Below are 16,310 nucleotides of genomic sequence, written 5' to 3'. Positions count from 1 at the left end.
TTTATAAATAATTAAAAAGCTCCCGTGCCTTGCACGGGATATAAGCTAGTACTTATATAGTACCCTGTTATTGTGTTTAGATACAAAACCCTTTTATATGCTAATATTTGGCCTATTTAAAAAAAAAATTCTAAAAGATTATTCTCAAATATATATTATGTTTTGAATTTATTTTATAATGATGTGCTTTGTTTTCGTAAAATCGTCATTACATTATTTATGATTTCTAAAGAGAAAAAATTATGCAAATGTCATGTGAGGTCTTTAATTTTTGGTAAAATTTGAATATTTTAATTTATTAATTGTCTTAGATATTTTATAAGTAAATTTAATGTATAACGCTAGTTAGAATTCTTGTAAATCTAGTCTTGGTGGTTGTCTTGACAACTAAAAAATTAATATAGAAATCTAACGTAGCTTATAAGTTATATATTTTAATTTAAAACCAACTTGTTATCAATTTTTTTAACAATATTTTGTATTTTGCGTTTTAGAGTATGCCGCAACATTAACAATTATTCTAATTAATGATAGTATCAACAATTACAATATTGTTACCGGGGATTTTGCGTTTAGTACGACAGTGTGATCATTACCTCCTCCTTCGCCCGCAATCTTGTTAATAGTGGTGCCCGCAGGTTGGTTTGAGCGGGTTACAAGTAAATTACAATTTGGTCGGTTTTATAAAATTTTAACCCATTATAAACCTTATTAAATTCAGGTTGGGGTGGTTCGGCTTGATCGAGTTGGTTGGGTTAATTATAAATTAGAATTTAGAGGGGTGTATTGGATTGAGATTTTAAAGCATTTTTTTACATTCATGAAATCCGAGGGTATTCGATTGGGATTGTTTGAAATCTATTAAAATCTTGAGATATTCAATTGGGATTTTAAATTATGCTACAAAATCTGGTGGTATTCAATTGGGATTTTAAATTATGCTTTAAAATCTGATGGTATTCGATTGGGATTGTTTAAAATCCATTAAAATATGATGTTATTCAAATGCTGATGGATTTTTTTCCATTTCATAAAATGATGGATTTTGTGACATTCTTCAGTGTATTTTAAGTTTTTTGAAATCCCACCAAAATCAATTGGATTTTGAAGCATTGTACCTAAATCCTATCAACTCTGCGACATTTTATCAAGAATCCGCACAAAATCAAAATCCCATACAATCTATTAAAATCCATAGACTAAAACCAATCCATTAAAATCTCAATCGAATACACCCCCGTTAGTGTAACATATATTTGTATTTGTTGATCAGTTATAAAATAACATAGGAGGTGAAGAATCAAAATCACGTGCAACTTAATCTACTATGCAATTATACAAGTGATCACAGCATATTGACATCATAATACACTACAATCTAAACTACGTTACACATGATAGAACGTCATTATATTAATTATAATTCATAATTTCAGTATGTAACATATTAATATAAAAAAATTCTTAACTTTTTAGTAATCAGCGGACTAGTTGTATGACTCATTAGTGCGTAATATACATTGGGTTGGAATGGGGTTAATATTATTAAAACCCTAACCCAACCCATTTAATTCAATTTTTTTATATTTAACCCATTTGAAGTTCGGTTTAATAATATCGGATTGGGTCAGTTAAAAATAAGGATGGGTTGGGTCAGTTTAATCGGTTTGGAGAAATTATGGGAACCCCTACTTGTCAAGGACATGACTTGAATTAAATTTTGTATTAATATATATTTGGCTAATAATTTAAATATGAACTCCTTATTTATTTGAATTCCAAACATGATTGAAATTTCATAGAGCTGTTTCAAAAATTACAAACTTCTGACATCATGAAATTATTTTCATAATAATATAATAATAATTATTATTAGGATCTTTAATTTTTGGTAAAATTTAAATATTTCAATTTATAATTATTTTAGAAGTCTAATAGGTACATTTTATGTGTAACGCTAGTTAAAGTTAAGTCTAGTAGTGGTGGCTATCTCAATAATTATTTTACATAATAACATAGAAGTCTAACAGAGTTTTTTTTAAGTTGAATAACTTTAATCTAGAACTAATTTGTTATCAAAAAATTTCAACAATATCATGTGTTTCAATTTTCTACTATAGGGAATTGTTTTAATGGAGGTAGTGTCAGTGACATCATTATCGATGAATTTTGTGTTTGTCATGACAGTGTTATCAGCCTTTCTTCATCTTTATCAAAATCTTTTGAAGGACAGGGTTTAAATTAAATTTTGTATTAATATGGACTTATTTATTTAAATTCTAAAACATGAATGAAATTTCATAAAGTTGTTTCATAAATTAAATTATTTGAGTTTCAAATACTAAAACTAATGATTTTGTTGGCAATTACATTATAAAATTCTGACATCATGGAATTCTTTTCATAATAGTATAATAATAGTTGTTATTAGGATCTTGAAAATTTCATAATAGTATAATAATAATTGGCATTAACATCATTATCGGGATATTTTGAGTTTGTCATACCAGTATTATCACCACCTTACTCTTCTTTATCACAATCTTATAAATGATATGGCTTGACTTAAATTTTATATTGATATGGATTTGACTAATAATTTCAATATGAAATCCTTATTTATTTGAATTTTAAGACATGATATGAATTTTATAGAGTTTTTTCATAAATTAAATGTGACGGACCCACACTATTAAACTGAATACTCTAATATGCAAAACTACTAATATATAAACTGCATTTAGCAAATATATATATATATATATATATATATATATATATATATATATATATATATATATATATAAACTACAGAATTAAGTATTAAATTAATAAACTACTAAGATATTCCAACTACAACGGTCATCTAAACCCAAAAAAGTCCCACCCAAGATCGCCACAGGTTAGAGTATGAATCTACATCTACAAAATCAAATGAGCCAACAATACAACTTCCAAACTCCAAAAGATCCATATAACTCCAACAGAACAAAACCCACAACTCAATGTATCCTACTATATGCTCACAACTCAATGTATCCTACTATATGCTCTCAAGTCTATCTGCATAAAGCGGAGCCTATAGTCATGTCCTGAACAACTGGTAGTCTCACGGGCTGTTTTGAATAGTCACACTATTTTCAGCTTTAACTGTAAAACAGAGTTAGAGGATTGAGCATAAAGTCCAACAAGTATGTATAATCCAAACCAACAAATAAATAAATGACATTGTATAAAATATGGCATTGTAAGTCAAAACACATGATATGATAAAAGGTTAATCAACACAATATGATATAAATAAGAAAGATTCTATTTTATTGAATTGGAAACCGATAATATGTGCTAAGCTCGGTGATTAGCCCACGACATAGCCCGTATCCAATGTGATTCTCAAATATAAAAGATCGACACATTGACCTTTAATCAATTCAATTGGGACGTGCGCCTAGGTCATAAAAAAATTTTCATCCCCTTTAAAAGCTCAAATAAATTTTTGTAATATTATTTAATTGTATAAGGAAAAAAATATATACGTGATGTTTTATCCCTAATGTTGGATCTTCTTTTGAGGTGAACAATCGAGAATAACGGATTTTTAACTATGTTACCCTATGACAATTAATATGATTGTGATGCCAATTTAAAAGTCACTTTCTTAAAATTATATAATGTTTGACGGGTTTTATAATATAATTTGATTATCTATTTCAATAATATTAAAAAAAATCAATAATATTTTTGAATTATATTATAACATAACTAAATTTTTTGATTGTATGTTTTCCATTCTAATTTTAAAAACAATTCCTATGATATTTCTATTTTAAGTTTTATTTAAGATCATGAATTAGGTGTAATATGTATAAAGGTCCAAGGGTGTATTTTTCTCATGCATGTTTTTAAATGGTTAGATTCTTAAAAATATTGAGTTTTTAACTTTTTGACCTAGTGAGTTATTGTGAGATTGTTAAGGATATTAAAATTTTAAAACTATTTGGCCCAACAAATTAGTGTGACGACCAATCATTAGAATTATTCAAATTATATATAGGAGGAATATTAAATAATAATTTTGTCTTGTTTTCTAAAATAGTGACTCACTTTCTTTGCTCTCTCATGTTATATTATTAGTTATTTAAAATATAAATTTAAAATTATAATTAACTATTATATAGAGTCTCTGGCAAAAAAACCAAAAAAAATCTATCAATATAGAGTATTTACAAATTGAACACATTCTCAGAATTAGTACCATCATGGTTTTAGGTGATTAACTCTCTTTTTTCATCTTACATCAGATTCCTCGATCTCTTCAAAACAATTCTATCAATTTATAATTTAAAATTTTCCTTTTTTTAATTATTATAAATTGAATTTGTTTTGAATATGTTCCAAAATATGGTAAGATGATGGAAGAAGCGGAGAATACACATTCATTTAAAGAGTTTTTTTTTAATTTTAAGTAAGCCGTTGCATTAAAATGAAATATTAGACAATAAAACTTTTAACACATAACGTGGAGAAGATATAAACAAATTGTAGTATCACTTAAATCATAAATCCTGAATCCTATTTCAATGGCTTTTTACACCTCCTACCCCAATTCTTCATACTTAATTACAGAAAATGCCATCCAAATTTCTACTATTGTGTAAACTTTCCACCTCACCACTTTGCAACCCATGCTAACTTTCCATTCTTACCTGCAGTGGACTTTGCTTTGGACAGATGTATTGATCACGTGACACTGTCTACCCCCTTTCTCCCTGTCTTACTCATCAACCTGTTTTGCTATGACTTCATTTGGCAACAGAACAAAAATACAATAGCTGCAAATTTCACTAGAGCACTCTTTTCTTTCCTCTACTGTGCTTCTTGGCAGCTAGGTCTCTGTTTGACCATGAATTTGAAATTCAAATTCAAATTCAAAGCTTATTCCTAGAGCACAGGGAAACCATTTGAATTCATCCCATTTCTTACTCTTATTGCCTCTTATATAGTTATATCCTCCATCTCGGTTCAAATTTGAATCTCAAACAATAATTTTAGTTTTATGTATTTGATATTTGTTTGTTGTGATTTAGGCCGAATGCGTTTACATTGGATGTGTTAGAGGTACCCCAAGGTTCTGGATTCGAGTGGGATAAGAAGGGTCACATTGTTACTATTTATCATGCCATTCTTGGGCGCTTCTGATCTCAGGTTTTTCATTTTCTTTCACTTTACTATCTAGCTTTCGTTTTTAATCTCGGGTTTGATTAGGTTTTGTCAATACAGTTGATATAATAAAATCGAATGAATGCACATAACATTTACTATATCACAGTGAGGGACATGCCACTACTTAAATTTTGTTTTAAACCTCTTTTACAATTATGTAATCACTGTTATACGGCATTATATTTATAATATACTGGCAACTACTGATAGTTCAGTTCATATTCATTGAAATAATTGGCCATTATAATTTTCAGTTACAATATGTCACCATTATTTTTTTGTTTGCTTATTATTGTGTTGCAGTATGCCGCTCTTATTATGCTGGCCTTGGCTACCCATGAAATTCATTTGTCAATTTTGAGAGAGGTTATAATATCATTAATTAGATGGTATTTATAGTGTCCAATGTATATCAGAGCAGAATAAGACTTGAACAAGTTTTTATCGAGGATACTCTGGTGCAACTTCCGGATTCCTGTGGTCATAAAACTCAAGTTATTGCTGATGGTGAACCCAGAAATTGACCAAGTCAACAGAAGGGTTTGAAAAGGTACATGCATTTCAGTTATTAATTTTGATTTGCTAAATGTAAGGAAATACATGCATTTCTGACAATGATGTACTGTGTGTTTATATGTTCTAAACAGTTTCTTCATTTGTGGATTCTGAGGGAGTATCTGAAAAATTTGATATGGAAATCAATTATCCACCTAAAAAATTTCAATCTGATCTTGATTAGTACGTGCTTTACTTTTTTTGCAGATTCTTTTTAAAGATCTGAGATCAAAGTTTTCACCCTGCCAGAAGAATTTCTCTACAGATGCTTTGGACAAACATGTTGAAAAATAACCTCCAAAGCAATGCTGATGACAGGCTCCTGCTGTCCTGTAGATGAAAGAAGAAATCAAGGTGCCGCCTACTTCCCATGTTCTTGACTGGATGCATCGTGTACTGATAGCTATTGATGCATCAAGGCAGTTCAAGAGATTCTGTATTCTTTCCTTTTCATATCCATGATCTACATTCGAGTTTGGGTAATTTAGCTTATATATTCTTTCTTCTTCTTGTCTGGTACTCGCTGATTATGATTTAGCTTTTTGTCAATATGTGCAATATTTGAGTAGTTATGAACTTTGCTAATTAATAAGAAATCACTATGCATGTATTTGTAAGCTGGTTTAGATTTAGTGGCACTTGGAAATATATTTTGTATTGTTATAGTTCTGTTAGGGAAAAGCTTATTATGAGGATCTTATATTCTAACAATTATAATTCTTATTCATTGTTGGACAGGGATATGAAGTTGGACTATCATGAAAACCTGAGGATTTTGTTGAAATGGATATCAAATTTGTTTGGACAACAATGTAAGATTGCTGATGTTTTGGCAATTTCCAAGATTCCTTCTGCAATCAATCAAGTAAGCTTGCTACCATTTTATAGTGTAAATTCCATTCCATTTACACCTTGAAATGAAATGAAAACTATGTTTTGATATAATCACAAACTATGAAGAGCAATACATGAATTAGTGGACAAAGTAGGCTGTTAATGTTGAAAGATGCTGCTACTATTCTCCTCAAATGAAGTATACAGCTGCTGCCAAGACAAAATCATGACTAATATTTTTTGTTAGGAAATGATCTTCATAAGAGAAGATAAAGAGGTCTCTGTAACAATCTGCATCAAACCCACATGCAATGATCTATTTCGTGAATGCCCTGGCATATGGTTTTTAATTATATTGAACGCTCGGTATAATATGCACATCACACATCTAATTGTTATTTGTTGTTTACTGTGTGACTTTATAGTCTCTTTGTGTTTGTGTTTCTTTGTGTTTGTGTTGTATTTTCCTCCAAAGTCTATGTCTCACAAGCAAAATTTCTTGATACATATTTATTTCAACATCTTAATTTGTCCAAGTTGAAGCCATCTCACATTGGAATGCAGCTTGATACAGAAGATTTCAGCTTTGTGACAGAAAAATAAGAAATTGTTCTATTTAATCAAAAACTGCTGTAAATTTTGATATAAAATTTTAATTATTATATTATATTATAGTTTAAATTAAAACCTTTCATTTGTTATTATTATTATAATAAAGTTTATTTAGATGAGATTTTTTTACATTTATTTAGATAAAAATTTTTACTTTAAAACATATCAAAAATTCGGAACATGTAAAATAAGTCATAGTTTCATATAAAATAAGTCATAATAGAATAAATTATTAAAAATCTAAAAAAATATCAAATTTTATGAAATTTCATGTCTTTAATATTTCACATGAAATTTTATGATTTTCAGTAAAACTATGATTTTTATATAAATATCAAATTATATATTATATTATTTATAGATTATAATCAATTTTAATTAGTTCCAAGTCCAAATATTGAACGTATTGATTGGAGAAAGTGAATTTTTACACCGTTAAAAATCTAATTATCGAATTATATTTCACAAAAACATTGTATTGAAAAAACTATCAAAATAATCTTAATTTTTTATATTAAAAGTCATCTATACAACGTATAACAGATTCAAAAGTGATAAATAACTTCTCTATATATAAACATAAGTATAAAAATACATTAATTTTTTCAAATTAATTATCAAATTAATATACTCATTATTACTTTATTAGATTTATAATAATTTTTTAAAAAATTTATGAACTCATTTGTTACAAAATATTCATTTTTATGCCCATGCGTAGCGGGCAAAAATTACTAGTCTTATTAAATCGGGGATTCTAGTCAAAAGATGTGCTATCCTATTTGCGGGGAGCTATTAACCAAAAAACTCAACAAACTTGTCATTTTTTTGCCAAAAAACTTTTAAAATTTTCTCTTCACTAACAACTCCAACAAACTTTATTAAAATCATATAAAAAAATACAAAACAAACCATGGTTAAATATTCTAATCTGAGTTGTCAAGTATCTCTGCATGATTTGTATCTTTTTATACACGTGTGTGCCACATAACGCCTATTCATTACACGTGTCTGCCACATCATGTCTATTCAGTAATAATTTATCTTTTAATCATTTATAATATTTTAATTAATTTTATAAACTCAAAGAAGATCCGAGGGTATTTTATCTCTGTCCTAGTCTGTAGGTTTCTTGTCATCTGAATCAGGAGCTGTCTTTGCTGGGATTAGGGCTGTATAAAAATCTTCTGAATACAAGAAATTGACCTTCTTCTTCTCTTCCCTATCAACCAAGATTCTTAATCATTGTTAGGCTTCAAAATTACAGTCCACACTGGATTAATTTGTCAGACGACACAGATGGTGGGAACTTAACATGATGCTCAACAAACTCTTCGGTCTTGGGGTTTTTACGCTTCAAAACGAAATGGACCTTGTTTGTAACTCGATGTTTATGAGGGCCAAACGTAATAGAGTAAGGAGATTTATTGTCAAATCCTTTGGCTACCCAACCAGCCTCCTGAGGTCCTGACCAAATAAAAATCAGCTGTATCTGAAGCTTTACTTCACAGAGAACAAGAGGTCGTGGTGCAAATATAATATCTGGACACCAAAATGCTACCTAGGTGATGTTTTGGCGGTTCTCTGGTGAGGCTTGAGTAAAAAATTTATTTATTTTTCTTATGTTTTGATTAATTGTAATCATATTGCCACGTAAGATTCACGTCAGCTATAATTAACTCTAGTTAAATTTTTTTCAAATATTGAGTAAAGTTTAATGAGGTTGTTAAGGAAAAAAAAGTTTAAAGATTTATTGGCAAAAAAATGACATGTTAGTTGGGTTTTTTGGTTAATATCTCATTTGCGGGCTTTATAGCATGACGGTTCACCAAATCATTCCATTGTTGTATGACAAGATCTTTAAAAATGCAGTAGAAGACTATGAGTATTTTTAAAGAGATCATATAACAGCCAAGATCTCCATGATTTCATGTTGTTTATCTCTTCGCACATTTGCACTAAAAAGATACCCGATTTTTGGTAATTCACTGCTTGCCCTGAAAGCCTCTCATATGAATTCAGCAGATCTTTAACAACTTGTGCTTCAACTTGACTAGATCTGAAAAATAGAAAACTATCATTAACAAATAAAAGATGGGTTATAGCAGGTGCATTCGGGCTGATTTTGCCATCATGGATAACTTCATTAGTAGCAGCATTTCGATACAAATTAGATAAGCCTTCTGCACATAACAGAACAAGTATGGGGATAGGGGGTCACCTTGAAGTAACCCTCGACCTAGAGAGATTGGACCAACTAACGTAACGTTAAAGCATACCATATACTAAACTGTTTTAACACATAACAGCATATATCCAGTTGATCCAGGTTGTAGCAAAACCCATGACTTCCATCCTGTATTTTAAATAGTTCCAATTAACTCTGTCATAAGCTTTGCTTATGTCGAGTTTTAAAGCCACATCTGCCTCCTCCCCTGTGTTATAAGCTCGAGAGCTATTTGTACATTGTCAGTGATGCTCGACCAGTTCTTCATTTTCTTCGTCCTCTATACTTAAACTCGCCATTTGATCATCTAAACTTTAGTATGGTGCCATTTGATACTCTCAGAATACTATGTTTACAGAAGGAGAGAAAATGAAAAGATAACCTGAGAAATTTACAGAATTTTTATTAGTTTTTGTTTTTGAAAAAATAACAATTTATTTCGGAATAAAAAGTTATACGAGATCTACGATCAACTCGAACCAATGTAAAAAAGATCGAATCGTAGGTGATTTTCAACAAACTAAATAAATAGTTTCTTGTCAACAAACTGATGAAAGCCCTTAATAAGTTGTTGCAACAAAATCTTGCTCAACGATAGCATCTGCTAACTTTCATTTTAACCAGTAATTCCTTTGCTTTCTCATATAACCCTTCTTTGCAAAATTCTCAGATCAATATGTTGTCTGTTATGACATTGGGTTTCAAACATTATTGTCTCCGTTATCAAAAATATTTCTGGCCGCATCAAACTTCTTGTTCTTACGGAGACTCTCAATGAAATTATTACAAATTCGAATATCAAGACCTGCACCTTTATATTCCATCATTCGAAAGACGGAAATCGCCTCATTAATGTATTGATTCTTGCAAATACCATCTATAAAAATTCACCTCATCGATGATTGGTTCTCGCAAATACCATCTAAAAAAATTTGCCTCCATCTAATTTTTTTTTTGCCTCATTTGATATATTGTTATTCAGCACCTGTTGTGCCTTGTCAATTTTGCCTCTAAAACAAAATCCTTCCATAAGTATATTGTAGGTGACTATATTTATTTATATCTTTAAGATATTATGAATGTTTAAGTATAATATTCAAGTTTGCTCATGTCAATCTGGGGAGCCAAATATCATTCCAAGATCCATACAGTTTGTAAAAATTGACCAGTACAGCGACGATATATCTGTGAAGTTTGATGACACTTTTAAATTCTGACGCTGAAATAGTTAGCACAAAAGAGTACCGGAAGAGACAAACTGTAAGATTTGTGCAAAAGTCATTTGAAATTCTTATTACCATTCAAGGGGCCACTTGATGAGATCTGTGAGTACATAGAGTTAGGTCTATGACCTATATCTTTTAAAGATTACTGGCAAAGGAGTAAAGACGATGAATTCATACTTTTTCGATCACTTTTCTCATTTTCTGCACTTCTAATCAGCAGTCCTCAATATCAAACAGGAAGCATAAATAAATGACGGCCTAGGGGATGCACTTCAGTTATCCAGCATTTGATGTAGAGACGTCTTATTACTAGTGATGCCTTATATCACTAGGACAACATCAGGCTAGAAGGGAATTACGAGGGAATTTAATTTTAGAGTTACTAAGTGGGTGTTTGGCTAGCGCTTAAAAGCCTAGCTTCTGGGTTTATAAGTTAAAAGCACTTATTTGTTGTACCGTTTGTGTAATAAGTCAAGAAGCACTTATAAAAAGTTAAGAATGCTAGCTTTTGTTCCGGGACTTCTACTTATTTCCCAAACACTTTAATCATTTATAAGTCTTTACCTGCTTCTAACTACTGCTTCATTTTTTACATTAAACAAGAAGCACTTATTTTAATCTCACTCAAACACGGAGTACTGCCTTATGACAGAAATTTCTCAGATGTTTTACTGTCCGCCTACTAACATATGCAAGTAACTCAACAATGTATGCGAAATCCTCAAGAATGTTGGGAAAATGAAAATTTGTAACAGTGAACCATCAATTTTTCTACCTATTGCAACAAGTATATATGTGCATACAAATTAAGTATAGCATCGCATATTGGATTCATCCTTTTCTGATCACTTTTCTGCACTTCTAATCAGCAGTCCTCAATATCAAACAGGAAGCACAAATAAATGAGGGCCTAGGGGATGCATTTTAGTTATCCAGCATTTGATGTAGAGACCTTCAGATCTATTTGACTGATCTTCTCAAATCCAGAATGTGCTCGAGCTGTCAGCTTGATCATTTTTCTGCACAATATCAAACAGGAAGCATAAACACATAAGGGACTATACAGATTAGAAAGTAAATATTGCGCAACCAATAAAAGTTTCACCTAACAAACCGAAACTTTATTTTCCACATTAAATTATTAGAACCAGAGAAATACAAGATTATTCAAAACGCGAGCTTTGTTTCCAAACCGAATAGCCTAATATCACTGTTTTGTCTCTGCCAAAGCCACATGGATGAAACAAGGAGAACATGAGAAAAGCATAAACCACAGAAAACTATATTCTTGCGAACACTCCATAATAAAAATCTCTGGAGAATCGACGCGGACTTTAATTCGCTTCCTAGTGTTCTATAACATATACACCACAATTTAGTTTTACGGCATTTTTAGTAGTGAGCAGAATAAAAGTATCACTATATAGAAATCCCAATAATAATGCAACTATATAAAACTAAAACCTGCCATATGATAGCTGTTCAATTAACCATATTCCATTTCCTAGTAGTTTAATGCTTTAACGCATGAAAATTTCAGCTACATGTCATAACTCATAAACTGTAAGCTCCTTGTGATTCGACAAGCAATATTCATACTTCATTTTCTGTTCCAACTTGTTATTTTGTGTAATCCCCTAGACCACAAAAGTTGCGAAACAGTCATTTCATCAGTCAATCTGATAGTGCTGGAAGATGTACACAAGTGATTTTTGCTAATTTGGCATGCAATTGATTTTATCATTACTGTCTGGATCGAAATTTTAATATATCCAACACTTTTTTTTTTGTATCAAACGGAATATCCTTGAGAATTGAGATAGAATAATCTTTTCCCAAACTTCATATGTCAATAATAGCTAATTTAACTAAAACAACCAATTAGCTAAATGTGATGTGCCAATTCAAATTTAGAAAACTGGAGATAATGTTTCAACTCCAACCATGTTGACCCCTTAGGTAAATTTTTACAAATTTCTGTTTTGTTCTCTGTATTAGTGCATCTCCAGGAGACTTAGCATAATGGAGTTGCATAGCAGGGAAAAGCTAGCAAGCGGAAGGAGGGAGACATAAAGGAAGTGTAAGGAAAAAGTAGCGATTATCCATTCATTTAAGAGTTTTTGTTATTTTAATTAGCAGAGCCTGACCCTCTCGAATGCTCAAATCTCTATATAAATTCTCTTTTGAACTCCAAATAAAATACACTTCATTTAGCTTGTTGTTATTCATACGGAAGCTGAACCACACCTCGATCGGAGGTCCTTTTTATTTCAAGGTAGATCAGAATCATCAATATTGGTCTGAGTTATATTTTCATTCCTGTTCAATAGTGCTCAATCCTCCTATTATCACTGGTTTGTAGCAATAATATTACTTGATTCTCAGCACCGTCTCCATAGATAATACTACTTGCCATTGCTTTTACATAGTCGATATTATTCCTTAAGTTGCTAATCGATATTATTCTTTGCTAATCCCTCTAAACTATAGCAGATAACTTAAAGAAGTTAGGAGATGATAATACATAACAATGAACCATTAATTTCTTCAGTACCTATTGCAAAAACCATTTGCAGAAAGCAAGAACGGCGGGGTCCTGGCCCTCTTGTTCTTCTTCAGGTAATAGGTCTACTACCATGGATGTGGTAGATGCATCCGCTTTGAAATTGTGAGCTCTCATGTTCTCAATCAGTACAACTGCTTCTTCGTATCTTTTATTCAAGAGGCTTCCACGGATGATCGTGTTGTAAGTCACATCGTCAGGCAAACAACCACTAGATTCCATTTTAGAAAGTAACATCTTTGCTTCGTCAAACAACCCTTCTTGACAAAGTCCTCTGATCATTATGTTGTGTGTTATGACATTGGGTTGCAAACCTCTCGAAGCAAGCTTATCAAAAATATTTCTGGCCTCGTCAAGTTTTCTGTTCTTGCAGAGACCATCAATGAGGATATTATGTATTTGAACATCATGAACTATACCTTTACATTCCATCATTCGAAAGAAGGAAATTGCTTCATCCATGTATCGGTTCTTGCAAAGGCCATCCAACAGAATTCGACATGTTACGATATCTGGTTTATTACCTTGTTTTAGCATTTCATGGAAAAGGTTGTGCACCTCAGCATGTCTACCCATCTGAAAGAGACCATGCATCAGTGTATTGTAGGTTTCAACTACAGGCTCCAGACCTTCAGCAGACATTTGTCTGAGGAGACTGATGGCTTTGTCTACTACCTGCCTCTTACAATAGCCATTTATCAGAATGCTAAAGCTATAACAATCTGGCGCTATCCCGTTACTCCTCATGGTATTCAGCACCTCTAATGCCCTGTCCATTTTGCCTGTTAAACAAAATCCATCCATTAGTGTGTTGTAGGTGATTACATCAGGAGTTACACTTTTCTCGATCATAATTTCAATAACATCTTGAGCATCTTTTGTCCTCCCTTCTTTGCAGTATGCATCAACTAATATATTATAGGTGTGCAAATTAAGAGGGATCTTCTGACCACCCATCTCACTTAACAACGGCTCAATGTCCTCCCATCGGCTAGAGATGCAAAGACCTTGAAGTAATCTGTTATAGGTTATAACATCTGGTGATATGCCTTTGTAGGTCATTTCAGACACAAGATCCAATGCATGATCGACTCGCCTCTCTTTGCACAAAGAATCAATAATCGAGGTATAAGTTACAGTATCGGGTCTGCAACCTATGTTCTCCATCTTTCTTAACAACTTGAGAGCCATGGAGGTATTTGAAGTTTTGCAGAGACCATCAATGATGGTGTTATACATAACTACATTGGGCTGAATTTCTCGAAATCTGATAAGCTTCCTAAATAGATGCTCAGCCTCCAAAGCCCTGTCTTGAGACAGAAGGCCCTTGATGAGAGTAGTGTAGGTCACGACATCAGGCACCCAACCACTCTTGATGATTCCAGCAAGCAACGAAAAGGCATAATCAAGTGTATTCAAGTGACAACAGGAATGGATGGCAGTAGTAAAGGTAACAATATCAACAGGAATGCTTAACAGACGCATTTCTCGAAACATGGAGACGGCAACAGAGTACTCTTCCATCCGAACGAGGGCGGCTAACAGTTGGTTGAAATGCAGAACAGAAAGCCTAGATTTCAGAAGGAGCATTTTATCGAACACAAGCAGAGCATCGTCGAGTTTATTGAAACCAACCTTGGATTTCTGATAGAGTAGTAGTTTTAGCTCGGGATGAGTGGTGGATGGAGAAGGAATAAAGGGGGCATTGGGTTGTGAATTAGGGTTAGGCTTCGTAGAGAACAGAGGAAATGGGCATGCGAGTCTTTGAGCTCCTCTTCTCAGGAAAATGGCAGACATTGCTTAAAGCTGTTTTTAAAGAGTTTAATGGTTAAATGCAGAATATTTTGTGAATCAAGAACCGGAGTGAACTGGTAATTGTCACGTCAGAATAGGAGTGATGGACTAAATATGAGCCACACACAATAACAGACTAATTTAAGAACAGATAAACATAAATAACAACCAAGCTTATCTGTTACTATCATCAATGCCCTTTATTAATAAGCGAAACCACGTTTCGGTGGAACATCGGTACCAGAATACCAAAATTTGGTCATTGATTAGGATTTTATAGTTATTATTATTATCAATACCCTTTATTAATAAGCGAAACCACGTTTCGGTGGAACATCGGGACCAGAATACCAAAATTTGGTCATTGATTAGGATTTTATAGTTATTATTATTATACTATTATCAAAAGACTTCTATATTGAATAGATTTTATTATTAAAGGCATCAATATTCATTAGAACAGTGAAAGACTTCTATATTGATTAGAATTTTATGAAAAGACTTCTATATTGATTCGGATTTTATTAATAAAAATTTCAATATTGGTTAAGATTATTATACTACTATAAAAAAAGAATTTTATGTTTAGCATTTTGTAATATAACATTTATCATCCACTTAAATCGCTAACAATTTAACTTATGAAACAGTTCTATAAAATTCATATCAAAATTTGACAATCAACATATTGTTTTTTATTTAACAGTTATTACTATTATGAAAAAATAGGATTTTGTATTATAACAATTATTTCACTAACAAAAATATATTACCAACAAAATTATTTGTTTTAATTTTTTAAAACTCAAATAATTTAATATACGGAACAACTCTATAAATCTTTTACCATGCTTCAGAGTTCAAATAAACAAGGAGTTCATATTGATATTAATATAATATGCTATCAAAGGAATAATAATGTCAACGAAATTATTCGTTTTAATTTTTAAAAATTATACAATTTAATTTACGAAATAAATTTATAAAATTTCTATTATATTTCAGATTTAAAATAAACAAGATTCAATATTGATACTAAAGTACCAAAAAAACTTGGTCTTATATTTTTTTAATAATAATAATTATTATCATTCAGTGTTTATCAGAAGATTGAGATAAAGACGAATAAGGCAGTGGTAACACTGACTGAAAATGAAGTTATTCTCCATATTACAACATATAATAAAAGAACCGAAACTCTGGATATACGTCAAATATTCGTTTTAATTTTTAAAACTCATACAATTTAATTTACGAAACAAATCTATAAAATTTC

At 31.3% G+C, this 16,310-nt stretch overlaps 1 protein-coding gene and 1 long non-coding RNA gene across 4 annotated transcripts; one reads left to right on the top strand and one right to left on the bottom strand.

Moving 5' to 3' along the window:
* Positions 1–4,769: 4,769 nt before the first annotated feature.
* On the top strand, positions 4,770–7,410 carry LOC108202306 (uncharacterized). Of its 3 annotated transcripts, none has more exons than XR_001803065.2 (5): positions 4,770–5,002; positions 5,088–5,205; positions 5,527–5,773; positions 5,986–6,257; positions 6,517–7,410. It is a non-coding gene; the product is annotated as an uncharacterized LOC108202306 (long non-coding RNA). The 3 variants fall into 3 exon arrangements; XR_001803063.2 differs by having other exon boundaries at positions 4,771–5,205; positions 6,517–6,643; positions 6,860–7,409; XR_001803062.2 differs by having other exon boundaries at positions 4,771–5,205.
* Positions 7,411–11,353: 3,943 nt separating this feature from the next.
* On the bottom strand, positions 11,354–15,238 carry LOC135146759 (pentatricopeptide repeat-containing protein At1g63330-like). The gene is made up of 2 exons (XM_064084696.1): positions 13,232–15,238; positions 11,354–11,696 (listed from the first exon to the last, which is right to left on the bottom strand). The coding sequence occupies exon 1, from the start codon at positions 15,035–15,037 to the stop codon at positions 13,232–13,234; it is 1,806 nt and encodes a 601-aa protein (XP_063940766.1). The 5' UTR covers positions 15,038–15,238; the 3' UTR covers positions 11,354–11,696.
* Positions 15,239–16,310: the final 1,072 nt, after the last annotated feature.

The sequence above is a fragment of the Daucus carota genome, chromosome 9 (genome assembly GCF_001625215.2).
Source record: "Daucus carota subsp. sativus chromosome 9, DH1 v3.0, whole genome shotgun sequence".
NCBI classification, from domain to species: Eukaryota; Viridiplantae; Streptophyta; class Magnoliopsida; order Apiales; family Apiaceae; genus Daucus; species Daucus carota.
Note: the sequence above shows the minus strand (reverse complement) of the source record. Positions and strands in the feature narration are given on the sequence as shown.

Excerpts from the sequence above, each read along its gene's own strand:
- LOC135146759 (XM_064084696.1), bottom strand. The coding sequence starts at position 15,037 with ATGTCTGCCATTTTCCTGAGAAGAGGAGCTCAAAGACTCGCATGCCCA.